This window comes from Trichoderma aggressivum, assembly GCF_033847375.1.
Source record: "Trichoderma aggressivum f. europaeum strain CBS 100526 chromosome Unknown scaffold_016, whole genome shotgun sequence".
NCBI classification, from domain to species: domain Eukaryota; kingdom Fungi; phylum Ascomycota; class Sordariomycetes; order Hypocreales; family Hypocreaceae; genus Trichoderma; species Trichoderma aggressivum.
In genome coordinates, this window is record NW_026946382.1 from 585,524 (window position 1) to 604,075 (window position 18,552).

General features: G+C 52.1%; 6 protein-coding genes across 6 annotated transcripts; 2 read left to right on the forward strand and 4 right to left on the reverse strand.

The window, feature by feature from the left end:
* Positions 1-1,271: 1,271 nt before the first annotated feature.
* On the forward strand, positions 1,272-3,671 carry Triagg1_5001 (uncharacterized protein; the record flags this gene model as incomplete). The annotated part of the gene is made up of 1 exon (XM_062899468.1): positions 1,272-3,671. One exon carries the CDS (start codon positions 1,272-1,274, stop codon positions 3,669-3,671), a length of 2,400 nt encoding a protein of 799 aa, XP_062756182.1.
* A 1,158-nt stretch (positions 3,672-4,829) lies between these two features.
* On the reverse strand, positions 4,830-6,207 carry Triagg1_5002 (uncharacterized protein; the record flags this gene model as incomplete). Its single annotated transcript, XM_062899469.1, has 3 exons — positions 4,830-5,050; positions 5,120-5,913; positions 6,008-6,207. The coding sequence occupies 3 exons, from the start codon at positions 6,205-6,207 to the stop codon at positions 4,830-4,832; spliced, it is 1,215 nt and encodes a 404-aa protein (XP_062756183.1).
* Positions 6,208-7,883: 1,676 nt separating this feature from the next.
* Positions 7,884-9,129, reverse strand: Triagg1_5003 (uncharacterized protein; the record flags this gene model as incomplete). Its single annotated transcript, XM_062899470.1, has 3 exons — positions 7,884-8,021; positions 8,091-8,668; positions 8,730-9,129. The coding sequence occupies 3 exons, from the start codon at positions 9,127-9,129 to the stop codon at positions 7,884-7,886; spliced, it is 1,116 nt and encodes a 371-aa protein (XP_062756184.1).
* A 2,542-nt stretch (positions 9,130-11,671) lies between these two features.
* On the reverse strand, positions 11,672-13,462 carry Triagg1_5004 (uncharacterized protein; the record flags this gene model as incomplete). Its single annotated transcript, XM_062899471.1, has 1 exon — positions 11,672-13,462. One exon carries the CDS (start codon positions 13,460-13,462, stop codon positions 11,672-11,674), a length of 1,791 nt encoding a protein of 596 aa, XP_062756185.1.
* Positions 13,463-14,265: 803 nt separating this feature from the next.
* Triagg1_5005 (uncharacterized protein) lies at positions 14,266-16,540 on the forward strand (the record flags this gene model as incomplete). The annotated part of the gene is made up of 4 exons (XM_062899472.1): positions 14,266-14,454; positions 14,512-15,059; positions 15,131-15,273; positions 15,336-16,540. 4 exons carry the CDS (start codon positions 14,266-14,268, stop codon positions 16,538-16,540), a joined length of 2,085 nt encoding a protein of 694 aa, XP_062756186.1.
* A 445-nt stretch (positions 16,541-16,985) lies between these two features.
* Triagg1_5006 (uncharacterized protein) lies at positions 16,986-17,922 on the reverse strand (the record flags this gene model as incomplete). The annotated part of the gene is made up of 3 exons (XM_062899473.1): positions 16,986-17,292; positions 17,373-17,572; positions 17,665-17,922. 3 exons carry the CDS (start codon positions 17,920-17,922, stop codon positions 16,986-16,988), a joined length of 765 nt encoding a protein of 254 aa, XP_062756187.1.
* Positions 17,923-18,552: the final 630 nt, after the last annotated feature.

Here is an 18,552-nt window from a genome sequence, read left to right on the forward strand (position 1 = left end):
CCGTGGGACGGAACTGAACTGGTGCAGGTACTGCAATTGATCGGTGTCAATGCCATTGGATTCCACGGATGGTAAAAGAAAGAAAAAATACTAAGGTATTAGAGGTACTGACCTGCCTGGCCTGACCCGACCCGACCCATGGCGGTCATCAAGCAACTAAATCGGGGTCCTGCTTGGTAGCGACGTCGACCACGCGCAGGTACCCTGTACTTGGTCTCACCCCGTTGCCGTGGTGGCTGAGCCGCCGGGAGCCCTGCCCTGGACGCCGGACCAGGTCACCGCTACCTGGGGCCGTCTAGCGTCGATAGCAGGCGCACTTAGCACTTGGTAGCGCTGCTTCGCCTGCAGCTGCCCCCCTTCCAGGTAGTCAGTCTGCCCCCAGCCGCCGTTTGCTGGTTCCTGTTGGCGAGCCTCTCAAACACCGTCACCAATTCTTGTCTTGTCTTTCCATTGTTTTGTTTTTTTTACTCTATTCTTCGTTCTCGCAACATCCAGCAGCCCTCCCTTTTCCCGCTCGCCCTCGCGCAGGATCCGGCATCTGCAACCTCGGCGCTGCCTTGTTCTCACTTCTCCTTCTCCTTCTCCTTTCTCCCTTCGCCCTTCCTCTTTCTTCTTTGCTCCAGCGGCTATCCCGTCCCTCCACCTGCATCTGCATGTGGCCGTCCGCTAATTAGGCGCCGTTCTTGTTTCACCTCGATTTTTTGGTATACCATTCCTTCCAGCTCCCTTCTCGACTCGATTTGGACCTCGCACGCCTCATTGTCCTGGCCGTCGACGATCAGACGCTGTTTCTTTCTTCGTCTCTTTTTTCTTTGGCCCTCCCCCCCGACTTGATTCGCCCGCATAAACAGCCGCGAACGCTTCACGGCCGCCTCAAGCTGCTTGCGTCTGTCGCTCTGTCACGACGCCTCACGGGCCATAATCCCGACCAACTTGGTCGTGCTTTTGCATCGCGAACTGCCAACAACCGGATTCAGCTGTGCTGTCCATTGATTACTTTCTTGAATTTCTTCTTCTTGCAGTTCGCCCATTCGTTCTTTCGAATCGTCTATTCAACGCTCTCTCTCTCGCTCAACTTTTTTCGTCCTTTCCTTTTCTTACAAACAGTATAATCTTGGGCGAGCCAACTCAACTTTCACTCTAATATTCCACCCTTTGTTCTAGTCGACACAGCCACGCAACAACGCACGTGTCAAGTATTGGGGTTCATGGGCGCGAGAGACCCGAGTCTTTGAAACAATAAAAAAAAACGGCAGCTTTTGTTCGAAACCATGCCCTCGGCCGCCGCGCGTCAGGTATACGAAGATCAGATACCGACCTTCATGTCTGTCTTTGATCTCGAGTCCGAGACCATGGCCGACCGGGACACCTTCACCGTCGTTGGATCCAAGTTTCTCGACGTGGCATCTAAAACCCCCTCTCCGCAGACCAGCCTCCAGGCTTGTCTTGCTCCGGACCAAAGTCACAAGCACCGCGACAGCACTTCGACCCAGACTTCGGAATCCGACGACTCCTCTCCCACCACTACGCTCTACACCACAGACTCTTCGCCTCTTTCAGATCCATCGCCATCGTCATCGCCGGATTCTCCACTCAACTTGCTCCCGCTCCCCAACTTCCACTCTTCAAGTTTTAGTGGCCCCTCAAACCCGGTTTCTCTTCTCAGCATTTCGGAAGCCAGCGCATTGGAGCGCCCCATGACATCTCCGGCGCCGAGGAAGCCAAGGAACATGAAGGGTCTTTCAATCCAGCCACCCACGGTAGCTGCTTCATCCAAGACCATGGTGTCGGAACCTTGCTCTCCATCCTTCATCAAGCCTGCGATTCCCGCCATGAAGAGGAAACCTAGCCTTCTCAGTCTCAAAACCAACGCCTCGGATTTGATCAAACAGACTTCATTGGAAGTGCCGGCATCGCCCGGCATGCCCCCGATTCTGCAGCGCCGCGCGCTTAAACACTCCACTTCGTCGCCGTCCATCCAGTCCTCCTCCCTGAAAACATCCACGTTTGGGCCGGCTGGAGGAATGACCTTTCCCAAGGTGTTGGAGCGCAACGAGTCGGGTTTGTCCGAGTTTTTGCGCCCCATGAAATCTAGCATGAACCTGACATTTGATACGGCAATCATGGAAGAAGACAACAACACCCCCATCAAGACGCAGCTTGCATCTCGAAATGACTTTGACGAACCCTTCCGTGAGAATGAAAACAACGAGGACCAGAAAACGCCGGGGTATCCCGATGGGCCGATTGCCATCTATGGCGACAATGTCTATCTGTATCTTGAGCCTACCGCAGAAGAAGCATCTCGATTTGACGTCGTCATCAACGTTGCTCACGAGGTCCGCAACCCCTTCGAAGCCAAGCGAGAGCCGGCCAAGCCTTCATTGCACGGTCCTTCTTCTCGAGGTAAAGGCATTTCGTCCAACCTGAGCCCCATTCCGGACACGGCTGTGTCAAACTCTAGCTTTTCTACCGCCTGGGAATTCCAGCCCTCGGATGACGGAGCTATGGATACGGATACACCCACGACGCCAAAGGCAAACCCTCTCACTGTACCGGAGTACATTCACATACCATGGGACCACAACACTGATATCGCACCTGATCTTATGCGCCTCTGCGAAACAATTGAGAACCGCACCAAGGAGGGCAAGAAGGTGCTCGTCCACTGCCAACAGGGAGCTAGCCGTTCGGCTAGTCTCATCATTGCCTATGGCCTGTATCAGAACCCTGAATTCAGTGTCAACGACGCGTATTACGCAGCCCAGGCCAAGAGCCGTTGGATTAGCCCTAACATGAAGCTTATGTATTCACTGCAGGATTTCCAAAAGGAGCTATCCAAGAAGAAACGCTCGTCGCCAGGCTCTGGCCCCTATCGACCTCGAACCGGAAGGAGTCCATCTAAGCACAGACTGACCCTATCAGCTGATGCCATCGAAATGCCTCCCAAAGAGCCTCACACCGCACCGCTACCGGCAGAGAACGGCAGAAGTAGGCAGGGAAGCGAGATTAAAACTCCTCTCAATATCCTGCCAGGCAACTCGGATGACCTCCAGACCATTACCCCTGGACCCGCTTCGGCGCCCTTGACGTTCTCGTGGAGAGACAGCTTTGAGAAATCTGAGCCGGAGCATATGGAGCCGGAACAGAAGAAGGCGAAGCAGATGGAACCTTCAATCAGGGAGCCAGAGCCTAGCCCGCGACAGACAAGAATGGACTTTCTTCCGCCGCCATCTCCCTCGCCTTTCAAGCTCCAGGCTCCTCCTCTGCGGCCCAAGTCAGCTCAAGGAAGGTCAAAGTCAAATCTGGGCCCCATGGGCGGCCACAGACTGAAGTCGACAGCCTCCTACTCCACTCTAGGTCTTCGGGACTATTCGTCTTCGGTTCCTGGCGAAAGGGCCGTTCACTTTTCGGCCATCTTTCCCGAAGATGTCTTAATGTCTCCCAAGGACGAAGAGATGACGAACAACCCGATGGGTGGCTTTCCGTCCATTGCTGGAATGAGATTCATCGAGCGACAGGAGATTGCCGAAAACATGTTTTCCCCACGAAAGACAACTTTTGGCCGGGAGTCGTTCTTCTCGTTCGGTAGGCCGACTCAAATGGATCCGCGAAGCCCGCCAACCAAGAGCGAAGCATCGATTATTCGCTCCATTGATGATATCCTATAATAGGCCTCACCATGCTTTTATGACATCTTTTCTTTAGCATCATACCACTCACGATTATTTGATACAAAATACATTGTCTTGGAAGGAAAATGGTGAAGCCTGGGTTCTCCGCTTATAATCTGATCCATCTGAGATGTTGGCTATCGGCTCTCCTACCCACTTTGTGTGGGTTTGTATGGCATTTTCAGGCGTTCAACGGTGTACAACAAAACTATCGACTGATCAACTACACGCCTTGGGAGAGGGAGCGTCCATGATTTACCTGGCTCGTGCGAACCAAACAGCTAGCATATTGTGGCTTCAGTTATTTGCTCCTTCTCGGCGTCCTATTTCTTTTACCCTCTCCCCGGTTCGTTCTGTTACGGGGCCAGCCTATAAAGTTCAAAGGAGAACAGGGAAAGGAAAACTTGAAATCAACAGCCTGTTGCACATATCACCAAACTTGTTCTATTTCCCCATGTACTTATCATTTGCTTTTTTCTTGTGTTTATATACTCGCTCGCTTTTTTTTTTATCTATTTGTTTTTTCTACAAGGGCAGGCTGTTGGATAACAGCAAAACTTGGGAATGTGGAGGGGAGTACTTGGTTTTTTTGTCGGCATGTGTTTTGTCTTTTTTTTCCCACAACCCTCGGTATTTGGTATACATTAAGGAAAGTCAAGGGGACTCCAGAGGCGGGGCGACGTCGGAAGCAGGTCTTCAGTGGAGAGTAAATGGGAGGGGCCGTTCAAGCCTCGACGATGTGAAGAGACGAAAGAGAGAAAGATACCACGATGGGAGGAGAGAGGGCAAGAAGGTATGAGGAGAAGGAAGAGAAGAGGTTAAATAAAAGAAACCCCTAAACAGAATTTAAATCAAAACACTTATTCCGCCTTATATAGTTCTGCTCTATTTGCCATTTTATTTTATTTCCTTCTTTCTATTCTATCAAGCCCCTGTCATACCAAGGCTATATCTAGAGGATCCCCAACAAACGCCATATTGTATAAAAATAAGACAAAAACTACTAACCTAGTATCTAACCGTCGAGGAGCTATATGTATATGTACGTGGTCATCCCACTGAAATGATGTTTCCCAATGAGTACCTAGATATATGTATGTACTTTTAAATAATAAAAAAAGAGCAGAAATCAGAAATCTATCACGGTCTTTAGCTTTATGACGACTTCTTCGCCTTGGCGGCTTCCTTGGCCATCTTTTCCTTTCTAGCAATGGCGGCCTCGACGCCAATGCCGCCAAAGACGAGGGTGACTCCGAGCCACTGCATCTGGGTGAGACGGTGGCCAAAGGCAACAACGGAGAGGATCATGGTGAACATTTTGCGTGTCACGGTGACGGTGACTAGCAAGACAGATGAAAAGGTAGATAGTGTGTAGACTAAAATGAAGAAGAATTGTCAGTACGGGAATTTCTTGAGCGATCGGGGGCTTTCTTTGGTAGACGTACAGATAAAGACTTGACCCAGGGCACCACAAGCTGCAAAGCCCAAAACGTCCTTCCACACAGCGGGATACTTGGTCATGAATTCAACGGCCGCATTCAATTCGCCAGCGCTGCCAGCAACGTCCATGCCGAGCCACTCTCCAAGGCCGGTTGAGACGAGCGCAGGGCTGCCGAGGAGGTAAAGGGACGTAACGACGGTGCTCATGATGTTGTTGGCGCACATCATCTGCGGCCCGCTGAACGGGCGAAACGTCTGAAAGATGTAATCCTGGGTGCTGTTGGTGAGGCCGTCAAAGAGGAGGTTGATGCCCAGCAGCAGCAAGCCCCAAGAGACGTTTGCCTCCTCCGACCGAGTGGATTTCTTGTGCTTGCGGCCAGAATGCAGGGTGAAGACGGCCACGCCGAGCGTCACGGCGGCCACGACCAGGTACTTGTAGATGGGATAGCGCTTCCGGAAGATTGTGATGTGGAGGAACATGACGGGGAGAAGCTTGCAGCTCTTGGCCAGCAAGAAGGTGATGTAGTCGATGTGCGCAAGGCTGGCGTAGCCAAAGGGACTGGCCAGGCTGTTGGTGACTGCGACGAGCGCGAGCGGGCCGAGGATGCGGCGCGACGGGAAGATGGGCGGCACGGCTGCGCCCTTGGGCGTCGAGGCCAAGAGATAGACGAAGCCGACGGCGGCAGCGAAGAGCGACTGGATCGTGTTGAGGAAGACGGGGAAGTGCCAGACCTCCGGTGCGTCGGCCGGGCCGTACGCCTTGGTCGTCAACTTCTCCTGAAGAAACGCCCAGGTCAAACTGTTTTGCGTGCGCGTTAGCAAGACTATCCAAAAGAGAAGAAGAGACCGACCGCGACATCAATATCCCGCAGATGGAAAACACAAAAACCTACAAGGAAGCGTAGATGCCGGCCACCGCAATCACAAGCTGCACCAAGCCCGCCTCGCCCTGCGCAGGCTTCGACTCCTTCGCCGCGTGCCCATTCGTCGCCTTGGACTCCTTTCCATTGGCATCCTCCCACTCCGCAGACTGCTTGTTGAAGTATTCAGACGATGACTCGCGTTTCACGGCCGCCTGCTTTGTGCGCGCCATGGTTCAAAAAGACGGGGAGGCGCGTCGCCGATGTGCGCAACGGGAACGATTTTGCGGTTGCGAAGATCGAGGTCGTTATCGATTGAGAGAAGAAAATAGCGGCAATGGCGATTGCGTAGAGAAGGGACAAAAAACGAGGATGTAATGCGCTATAAAAGCGGGAAAAAGAAGCACAAATCAAAGGGAATAAGAAAAAGAAGGACTGAAGACGTCAATTGTGCCGAATATATATGCAAGCCAAGTGAGTGTTGCAACAGAAATTGAAAAGTTGACAAGTTGGCATCATCTCGCAGCCATGGCGGCGCTCTGACGTCTGGGGAAGGAAGGACCCTGAGCGCTGGTGGGGGCGCCTGCCGCTTACCGGAAGGCAACTTTCCCGTTCCGGTTAGAGCATTCTAGAGGCGCGTTACTTGTACTTTCGTACCGCCAACGCTACGATTCGCAACAACTGTTGATAGGTATGGATTGGATATTACTGGAGGAATACCTTCAGAGGGATGAGACATGGTACGAAGCAATCATGATACAAACTGCACAGATTAATCAACAAAAAAGTCACAGGCAAACCAGCTTGCGACCAAATATATTTCAGTCTCTTGCTCAACGACTGACTAGATGCACTACTGTTATCTAGACATCCCCAATCCCAGATCTGTTTCATGCGCATACCATGCCTTTCGTGCATGCTACGGGGTATTTGCCTGATTCCTGCTTGAAAAAAGAGAGAAAGAGAGAGTCGTCATCCACTGTCAGAGACAACAGCGGCGAGGATAGAGGGCATGAGTGGAAAGACGATATGTCTGTTAACGCCATGTTTACATATCGATCGTCGCGTAGCGAGGGTTAAAGTAAGAGGGTTGGCGTGGTTTCGGTTGGTAAGGTAAAATTTGTTTTGTTTTGCCGGAGTAAAGATGACACAAGGATCGCGGAGGCAAAGAGTTAAGAAGAGAGTGATCATGATAAGAGTAGCCGCGGAAGAGCGAGGTCACAGCGCGCACAAGCGGCACTGGTCGTCCCAAGCTGCAAACTCGACTCGTGCTGTATCAATGTCTTGATTCCATTAATCTCGGAAGGAGGTGTGAGATAAGAGTAATGTCAGTTTTTATGGCAGACAGGTGCGGCCACAGCTTCGTGGTTGAGGGGGGAAAGCAAAGGCGTGCGAGTCGGAAGGTTGAGGTGGTAAGGAAAATTGATGAATCCGTATCGTATCGAATTGCAGACGCCGAATGAGCCCTGCTCGCGTAGTCGTCATCTTCGGAGGAAGCTGAGCTGCTGTAGCAAAAGTGCATGGTGGCCTCATGGTCGGTGCGAGAATCAACCCACGTAGTAGAGATAGAATCGTTCTGATGGCGGGCCAGTGGGGATAAAAATGACACGTGAGAAAGCATAACTAGAAGGTAACAAGAGGAAAGGAAAGGGGGAACGGGGAAAACGAAAGGGCACAAGAGGGGAATCGCAACAAAAACAGGACGGTGGCTGCGTTGAATGCTTTTGGTGATGGACCATAATCATCAAAAATCCTGTCCCTGTTCCAGCGGGGGAAAGAGGAGCCTTGCGGCAAACCAGATCTGGACGCCCTTAATCCGCCAAATCCAGCCCAAATCCAGCTCATTCACAAGTGGTACGAGAAACATGAAGCAACAGCCAGTGTGCTCATTATTAGAGAGTCCTTGATTTTACTCTTGGTCTTGCATTTGACTGCGACGCATCTTTTCAGCCTCCAGGTTCTCGTAGAGCAAGAAAAGTGCAGACTCGTTGGCCTTGGCAGTGCCCATAATGGTGAACATGCGCTCGCCAGTCTCGTCATGGGGGGCCTAGGACATGGTTAGTTTAGTGTTATGAGGGGAAGAACCAAGGCTTTGGCACTCATCATCGAGGCTTACCTTGGCAATAGAAATGCGAGCTCCGGAAGTCTTCCGAATGTCGCTAATCTTGCTGCCGCCACGGCCAATGATGCATCCAACCATGTCAGCGGGGATGCTGATGTTCTGAGTCTGGATCTCCTCGCCATTCTCGTCGTGGGTTGGAGGGCCGCGGTTCGCTGCGTCGGAATCTGAGCGACGGCTGAATGGTCGTGAGCCTCCGTTGCTAAAGTCGGCCCCATTTCCGGTGCGCATCACGCGAGGGCTTCCGTAGTCACCCCGACCGCCGCCGTTGCCATAGCTGGCGCCACCACCCAGGCTTCCGGAGCCAGAGGGTTGAGTGCGGACGACAGGGTTGTAAAGCACAGTGCCGGTGCCCCGCTGCCAATCATCGACCAAGCACTTGGAAATCTCCCAGATGGCTCGCTGGATGCCTTCGGGAGTGCCCTGAACCTCGACGATACGCTCGGTTGACTGAGGCAGCATTTCCTTTTGCGCAACCATGCGAACGCCGGAAACATCCTGGATATGCTTAATCTTGAGACCTTGTCGACCGATAATGGTGCCCATTTGGTTGTGGGAGATGAGTAGTTTGATAGCTATATAACGGTTTCCCTCATGTTAACAAGTGTAGTAATTGTCAAGAGAATGAATACGTACGGTGAGTGCCGTTGCTTTGGATGACGCCGCCCATGCCGACAGCGGGTGCACCCTCGAGGAGAGCTCGGGCAACGATGGCGTAGGCTCGCGATATGGCATCACAGCCACCGGTGATGGTGAGGACACGGTCGTGAACGCCTTGGACGACCTTGCTAACACCGGCTTTTACGCCAGTTTCGTCACGGAGGTCAGCGACATTCTTGCCGCCCTTTCCAATAATCACACCAGCTTCCTTGGAGGAAACAATGGCGCGCAAAGTCAGCTGGGCCTGGGCATATTCTTCGTCCGTCTTAGGGGCGAGCTCGCCGTCGGGGCCAAGTCGCTCGTCCATCTTCAGCTGGTCCAAAGAGTCCACAATATCGCCGCCATTGGACGAAAGCATATCTTGAGAAGCCGACATGATTGTTGAGTAGTGGTGGGGGTGAGGAAGGCACTGGAGAGAGGTGGATGCGACGGAAGGTTTGATGTCAAGGTAGGGAATCAAGAACCGTTCTCAAAACTAACCGGCAAATGTCAGTTCCAAAGCCCACGATAAGATTGTGTTCAAGATAAAGCCGCCCAAAGTTCCACGCAGGTCGCGCGCAAGGCGGCGCGCGCATAGCTGGCCCATCTGTGACGCAACCTGCGTCGACTACGTTGGCCGCCTGTCGATGGCGAGATGCGGGACAGCCGCACCGGCAACGGGATTTGAAATGCGGCCGAAGGTCATCACTAGAGATGACTGCGAGAGCAAAGATGTACTTACCGAGTGATTTCCCTAGAAGCTGGAATGTGCGCGAACGTCGAGAGGATGACGGGGAGCGAGGCGGCCGTAAGAAGTTGGCAAGGCGTCGAATGCGTTGCCAGACTCTTTTTTTTGTGTGTGGTGTTGGCAGGGATTTGGCGGGGTCGAGAGGCGAGTGGGCGTAAGAGGGCGAAGGTGCAGCGAGAAACGCGACAAGGTCCGGTCTCGATGGGCAAGGAAGTGCGCAAGAGGAGGCGGAAGATGGAGGTTTGGGGGGAAATAATTCGTCGGGGGGCGAGAGTGCGAGAAAAGGGTAGAAGGCGGGAAGAGGTGAGGAGATGTGAGAAGAGGAAGAGAGCGAGAGAAGACGGGGATTGAGATTGGAGAGGCAAGGTGAGAGAGAGAGAGAGAGAGAGAGCTTTGGAGGGGGAGCCGAAGAGAAAGTCAGGTGGGGAGCAGAGGTGAAGGACTGGAGGGAGAAAGAAAGCGCCGGACACATGGGAAGAACAAGCACAAGCAACCGCTAGGCTGGCTTTACAGCACTGTACAGCAGCAAAGTAGGCGCTGTCGCCGCTGCAAGCTGTCACTGCCGTGCACTAGCAGGCCCAGTGCGCTGGAGCGTTTGGACCTGCTAAACCTCAAAGCAGAAAGGAATGGGAAGACAACATTGGATAGAGCGAAAAAATTGGATCGCAGACGAAAGGTGCGCCAGGAACGGCCATGCTCTGATCGGATTCAGCACGATGGATGTCCAGACGTGCAGGATTTTGCAGACAGGGTACCTCGTGCGTGAGCTTCTCTTGTCTTTCGTGCCCTTCATTGTTGCCGCCAGGTGGGCCGGGGAGGTGCTGGAAAAGGAAGTGTGAGTACCTGACACTACCTATCCTGTACCTTGGTTCTTGCCGGCGTGCATGCGGCCGGGGAGGTACGCCAGGGTCTTTTTCTGGTACCATCTGCCACGCGATGCAAGCTTTTCTCAGCGAGGTCTCTAGGTTCGCTTGCCTAAAGCGGAAATGGAGTGTGTAAATGCGCCCCCCCAGATTTTGGCATATCCGCGTTCTGCTGTACGTGCTCGTACAGTACATGCGTTTTCACATGGGAGTTTTTAAACACCATCGTCAACACCCGTGGAGGTGCGTGCATACCATTGCGGGTATCGCAATTACCAATGGAACGCAATTTACCCAAACAACAGTCATCTTTATTATTTCCTAGTCCCTTTTGAATACCCAAGTATACTCCGCAGATACTTGTATATACCTACGCAGCTCACCCACCCTGTAGCTGTTTTCAATCCAGAGATGTTCTGTCGGGTTGCCGGTGTGACACAAGTTAGTAATCGATATTCAACGAGATCCCGGTTTCCCCCCCTTCAATGACTTTCATGCACTGCGCTCACTGCAGCAAGCCTACCTGATAATGGCGCACCCAACCCCTGTCCTTCTTCTCTTACGGGCAATCAGCGTCGAGACCTCTTCCAGCTACTCCCCCTTGGTGCCGTATGAGCCACCATTCACAGCTGCAGAGCCTACATGCACACCTACACCTACGCCAATCGTTTCGCTGGAGGGTGTTTGCAGTGCAGCAAACTCTACTGTACGCCTGCTGTCGAGCCTGGAGTGGATATGGGCGAGAGCACAAGCGGCTTTTGGTCAAAAGGCATCATGACTGACACTGTGACTGGATTTTTTCTTGTCTTGGATGTTTTGATTGGAATCAACAGTGATTGTGGAATACCTCTGAGCTGGAATAATGCTATCTGGATGCTGCGAATCATTGCAAACGTGTGCAAGCCAGCGGAGGAGCCGCTGTTTGCTATACCGCCAATAGTTCTCGACTGCTGAGCGCTTGTGCATTCTGATGCCTTACCGAAGGCGGGGGTGATATTTTAATGCTGCTCATTAGGGCTTCTTTCGTTCAATTCCAAATGGCCAAACGTTACGTTGTAATGATTGGACTCGGTCCCCTTGTCCCATCACATCACAATGGGACGATGCCGGTAAAGAATCCGCGATTTCCGGAGGTGCCTCGATATCGATTGGCGGGTATTCCAAGGTACATGTATTGAACACGCGTGGCACATTGCAGATAATCTAACACGGGCAATGTATCCTTTCATCTTCTTGTTTCTACTAGGTAGGTAAATGCTATCAATATTATGCTGCACAATTCTATCCAAATATGATGAACAGCGAAACACTACCGCATAACTTATCCGTTAACGCTGTCGTAATTTCTGCTCATGTTCTATCCAAAAGTTCTTACAAGCTCTGTGGCCCCAGTGCTCAACCCACCACTCCCCAAAACTGTCCTCTATGTCGTAATCAACCTTTGATATCCTCTCTTCCCTCTTCAGCCCGCATATTATACATGGTTTAGGCCCGGTGGGCACCATCTTTGCAGTTTGGACCAGCATATTCTCGCTCAGCTCAGGCACCTTGAGACTGATCTTACCCTCGGTGTTGGCGGCCGCAACGGCAGATCGTAGGCGTCCCACGTATTCACGCCACACAGCTACCACATCTGCTGCCTCTCTGTCTTCTCGAGCTGACTGGGTTTTGTCGACACCCGCGAGCTTCATACCCTTGCTACCAGCGGCCGAGATGGACATGCTTTTCGCCAGAATCTTATCCCTGTGCCACCTATGCTTGCGGCCTGCAATTACTCGAGCAGCAGTCGTGGCAAGGAGGATATAACCCTGGAGAAAATGGATGGCCTTGGGGTTAGAAAGAACCTGCTGTCTGATAGAGGCACTATGACCAGACATTGGCTTGAAAAAGACATTCGCTGAGCTGAAGAGATTGGGAAAGGCAGATAAGATGACGGACGGTGGTGGAACATTGGTTGGGGGAGGGTCATGGTCGTTTGCCTTGATGGCGTTAGATTCACCATCATCACCACTGTCCCATTCCCAGTTCTCAGACTGAGGAATGCTGTGAGTAACATCTTTCTTATTGACGGCTCCGCTGGCCGTATCATCCCATGCGTCCCAATCATCATCGAAATCCTTGGCAATTGATGGTTTTGCTTTGTGTTTGGTTGTTGGCCATGCGGTTACTGGTGTTGCTGACTTTGGAGCATCGCGCGTTTTCTTGACAGCATCAGCCGTTGGTGCAGTTGTCTTGATGCCAAGATCTGGGAAGGGATTCCGCTCCTGAAACGATGGCGACTTTGGTGGGTTAGGGAGTGTGGATGCTGCCCCAAAGCTCAGTGCACCCAGGAGCTGGGGAGGAGGTTGCTTGTGAGCCACTTTTTCAACAGGCTGCTGTTGTCGCGGAGGTTCATCAAGAGAGAGCAGATCTAGCAACGGCGCAGAGCTGAAGGAAGATGCCGGTTTGGATGTGGAGCTTTGCTTTGCTTGCTTCGGTGCTGGTGCCACCGCTTCAAAATCACCAAATTCATCATCATCTTCATCCAAATCCGGTTCCTGGAGCTCAAAATCATCGGCATCGAATAGCACGTTGGAACCTGTCGGTGCTGAAGGCATAGAGAACCTTGCATTGCTTGGCGTTGAGTTCCATGACGGACCGGTGTTGTTGGACCTATTTGCTTGGACGTCGACCAAGGTATTGGTCATGATGTCGATGGAGGGAGCCCGGAACGGCCGATTCCTGGTCTGAGGCTCCTTGGACGGGGCGGGAAGGGCCCCAAATGGATCGGATGACTTGTTGATTGCAGATGCTGCCGGAGCAGGCTTTGCCGTCTCAAAGTCCCCCCAGCCATCGTCATCAGCATCATCAAACGCCGGTGGTGCTGGTGCCGGTGCTGGTGCAGTCTGCGGAGGTGCTGGTGTCGCGGCGGCCCAATTGATAGCCCTGCTTGGCTGAGATTGGATGGGAGGCCATCTCTCAACTGGTGAAGCTGCTGCTGTTGTGAAATCGGTGAAGCCAAAGCTAAAGGGGTCCCTTGCCGCGGGCTTGCTCTGCTGACTTGCGGCTGGCGGAATTGGTGGTTGTTGAGGAGGTGGCGGATTGCTATTGGCAAATTCGGCAAACAAATCAGCCGACATGCTGGCGGATCTCAAGATGCATGCTCTTTGTAACTTTATGAGAAGAGACAAACAGCTGCGTCTGGGTATCGCTGCAGAGATGGACACGATTCTGCTTGTATTGACATATGCGAGCAGTCTGTATAGTAGTATGTATAGGTGCTTGAGATGAGAATAGCCCCCGTATAGACGTAGAGTTGAGTAAGCGGAGGACGCGGCTGGACAGCGCAAGTAGCAGGACCTAGGCACAAAACGCCGCTGCAGGCCCTTTAGGGGCACGGCATTAGGGTGCCGAAGCCGGGATGTCGCGCTAGCCACCCGCCTACAGCGATCCGTGGCAGCCGAGTATGCATGTACCTGTACATCCGAGCTGGCCAGGTGCGGGGCTCTGGCGCCGTACTTCCACAGCCCTCAATCTTCTCACTTCCAACTGTCTGTGAGATATCGTGGACTGCGTAATATTCACTTATCTGGTATTCCCGATGCGGCAATAGACTCACCTGAGAGCTGGAAGTGAGCGTGCCATGTCGATGAGTTTGACCGCTTAGACTTACTCGCCAGGACCCTCATCAGGATGAGATCTCTCACAGAGACACAGTGAGCATCATGTCTCACAAGAAATGTCAAGGTCCGCCAACTGACTGCTCCTGAAGAGCGAGATGGCAGGCAACTCAGACGCACTGCTCAAGCGTTGAGGACTTACAGAATGCTGTCCGCCATAATGGCCCCTCGAGCCCGTGCTTATCTGGCTGTCGTTCTGTCTGCTGGAAGGTGAGTCTGCTTACCTTGCGCATATAACATCGGTCTCTGCAGATGGTGGTCTGATGCTGACTTGCTGCGCAAAGATCTTTCTCTTGTCCAAAGATGGTGACAATACTAAGATAGGCTGGTCTCGGTCTCTCCGCGAGAAGAGAGAGTCATACAATGAACGTCGTGACCACTTTCTCAAGTTCATAAATCACCCTGAGGCTCTCACAGAGCTCACCATTGATCCTTTGGCTGATGACCCAAAAGTGAGTGGGAACCTCTTCGACCTGGACATAGACTCAATGAACTCTAATACTTTCAAGTCCCCTTGGAATACTGTCCGCGAAGACGAAGTTACCAGAGCGGAAATCTTGCAGGACGTCCAAAGGCTGCCCGATGAAGCAAACTATCACGAAGACTATATGCAGCGCATGATTCTGGACATCCTCTTTGTCTACTGCAAGGTGAATCCAAGTAGGGGTGGCTATCGACAGGGGATGCATGAACTTCTGGCTCCTATACTACACGTTGTCGAGCAGGATGCCCTGGATCGAGAATCGACTACCGCCAGTGATGACGAGGATAACCTCGAGGAACTGATGCTCGAAACAATCGACCAGTCATTCGTTGAGCACGATGCCTTCATCTTATTTTCTCAGTTGATGGAGCACGCTCAGTCATTTTACGAGGTCAAAGATGTGCCCAACTCAAGCCCGCCGACTGACGGTCCATCACAACCTCGATTTCCCGAGCAAAGCTCTGCCATTGTCGAGCGGAGCAAATTCATTCACGAAGTCTGCTTACAAAAGGTTGACCCAGAACTAGCAGCACATCTCGCAAGTATAGAGATACTCCCCCAGATATTTTTAATGTGAGCGAGACGGTTATCTTTCAATGCTTGTCACCCTTTTTGCTTTACATGGGTACTAATCTGTTTGTTAGCCGCTGGATTCGACTTTTATTCAGCCGAGAATTTCCTTTTAACCAGTTTCTTGTGCTTTGGGATACAATTTTGGCCGTCGATCCTTCGTTAGACCTTATAGACCTCGTTTGTTGCGCCATGCTGCTGCGAATCCGCTGGCAACGTGAGTATCTTTTGCTTGCTCATACAAACCCTCACTTCGTCATTCTGACCATTTCAACCCAGTGTTAGAATCTGATTATTCTGTTTGCCTGCAACTACTTCTCAAGTACCCACCACCCAATCAGTTGCACGGACCTCATACGTTCGTCGATGATGCACTCTATCTCCGGGATCACATGAATGCACATGGAGGCGCAACCCTGATCAAGAAATATTCGGGAAGACTTCCCAATGTCCAAAAGAGCGCCGAGCCTGCTGAACGCGTCAGCTCACCCCTTGCCGGACTCGATTCGATTCGCAAAAAGGGGTTTGGACTGAAGTCACCAATCCGCTCGCCATCAAAATTTCTTCAGCAGCAGGGTGGAGTGGAAAATATGATCCAGGGCGTGCTGGAGAAGAGTGAAAAGCTGGGAATCAATCAGGCGTTACGAGATGCCGTTGGCGAAATAAAACGAAACATGCAAGGCCTAAACGAAGGCCTTTCTTCACCGTATCCGAGAGTTGTTCTGGCTGACGATGGCGCTGTCAAAGCATTGGCTGTTATGCAGAGACGGAACGACCAACTGGCAAGTTTACTCGAGGAGACCGTCATGAGCTTGAGGGCGCTATCCCTGTCCAATCTTGAAGACAAGGCTCGAAGCCTTGGCATAATTGAAGTTGCAGCAGCCAAAGTCCAATTTGTGCAAATATATCTGCAAGACGCCACGATGGACATTCCCACCGCAGACTCCCCTACCTCTGAAGAAGCTCAACTAGCGGCTGAGAAAAGAGGGGACAAGGAAATCAAGAAAGCGTCACCACCTGAAAAAGAAAACCAACCTTTATCACCCGGATCTGGCACCAACGTGTCCGGCCCGAACCCCTCGAAAGCAAACACAAAGCTGGGAGATGTAAAGAAGCCTAAAGAAATCCAAGACCCACTCTCTAATGCAGCAGAAGCCACAAGCAATGATTCCAAGAAAGAGGAGGTGTTGAGTGAAGGCCAACTCAAGGCTCCAGTGACTATATCTATACCTGCTAGATCGACTATAGCACAGTCTTCATTCTCATGGATGCTGGAGCCGGAAGAGTCTGGGCCGCCACAAACGCCTCCAGTAGGCAAATCACCTACAGCTTCACAGAAGAGGCGTAACAACAATGCTAGCCGGGAAAAGAATGCGTTCCTGTTCGGAGAAGCGCCGGCGGAATTGGATGAAAGAGACCCCCTTAGATCTGGCGACATATTTGGGATGGAGCCCATGCCAACCCCGCCAGCTAAGGGGAAATGACGAGATAGTACGATACATTTCCTTCATAAAACAATTTGTCAATATTACGACATCATTTTTATCCACAAAATTAATGATAAGTCAATTTTTCTTTTGCTCTCGCAATTGAGTTGAAAGACCGTGTAACCGCATCTATTGAAATGAACTTTTACTAAGGGGACAGGGTGATCTAATGTTATATTGTCGGGAAGCACAAAGAGGAATCATGTGGACTGGTGCTACCGCCCCCTAATTCAGGAGCCTTGTCTTTTCAGTGAGATAAGCTTTTTTTTTGTGAATTCAAATCCTATATACCCTAGCTACTCGGCCAAGGCTGCTGCTGTAAAACCAAAGTTGCCCACACTCTCAGCCTACTAACCAACCAAGAAGAGAACAGGATCTCTGCCGCTTTGACGAGATTTTTTTTGTTGGTTTTTTCTTTCTTTCTTTCTTTCCAAACAGGCGCTTAAAGGTTGGCGTTGACGAAGCTAACAAGGCTGCCGAGTCTGCTGTAGACACCAGCGAAGCCGGCCTCAGCACAGCCATTGCCCCAAGAAACGAGACCCTGGAGGACGCCGTTGGCATCAACGATGGGGCCGCCGCTGTCACCCTGGCAAGAGTCCTTGCCACCCTGGGCCTGAGCGGCGCAGAACATGTTGGTGGTGACAGCAGACCTGCCGTACTCGGCCTGGCAGGTGGCACGAGAGACGACGGGGACGGAAACCTTGTTGAGCCTGGCGGGGAGAGACGAGCTGCCCTCGGTGGTGGTGCCCCTGTTGAACCAGTTAGTGTTGAGTTTCAGATCGATTGCCAGGCGCTCCGCGTGATATATCAGAGTATGGGATATGCTTACCAGCCAGCGGTGGTGACGATGGAACCAGCAGCAGGGTCAGAGCCGGCAGCGGGAAGGGTGGCGTAGCCGATGGTGGAGCTCTCAGGGATGGAGCTGGCCAACTTCCAGACAGCAACGTCGAAGTCGGTGGTACGTGAGTTGTAGGAGGGGTTCACAATGATCCTGGAGACGCCGACTTGGGTGCCGCCTGAAGCCCAGGTCTGCGATGAAGACAAGATTAGTATCAAGCAAGGTAACTGCACTCCTAAAGCTGACATGATAGGAGGATGAAGAGGAGGAGGGGCCAACTCACAAGAGTGCCGGCGCGGACCTTGACCTGCGAGGCAGAGAAGTCGACAGAGCAGTGAGCAGCAGTGATGACGGTGTTGGCGTTGACCAAAACACCACCGCAGAAGTGAGAGCCCTGGGTGGACAGAGAGACGATGTAGGGGAACTCGCCGAGAGCAGCGGCGGTTCCTCCGACGATATCAGCGCCACGGGGCTCGATGGCAGCTCCCAGAGCGAGAGCGGGCAGCATCAGAGCTGAGACAAACTGGGAAACGGGAGCCATTGCGGAGTGATGGAGCTTTGGATCTTCTGAGGTAGAGAGAAGAGGGTTTTTGGATGGAATTCAAGTGGTGAAGCTGTGATGATTTCTCCAGCTTGAATCGAGGGGGAGCCGTCACCTATATATGTTTGCAGCTCCAAGATGATCTGGTACGCGAGGCAGACATGATAAACCAGTTACATGCAGATCAAAGCACAGCCCACGACAAGTTTAGCCAGCCCTGCCCAATGCTACGACGTTGGATGGGTTCCCCAAACGCAGACCGAGGACCGAGTGATGGCACCGCATGGAGCATCTCCTTCCTAAAGGGAGATTATGGCTTGGGCTCGCAAAAGATCCAGGCTGAGAGACGAGGAGGCCAGAAAGAGAAGGCGATGATGATGGCACTGCACGTCAAGATGCTACTGGCTGGAGACGCACCGGGTAGACCAGGACGAGAAATACGTGATTGGACACAGGTAGGACAAGGCCAGGCACTTGATGATGAGAATGCTACACACAGAACTAAACTACCCATCCAATGACACTGAAACTAAGTAAATAAGGTACTGTAATAAGAAAAAAGTAAACCATTGCCAGCTAATAGGAGCACGGTCAAACCACGAAGCCGAAACACCTCCGTCCGGTGTATAA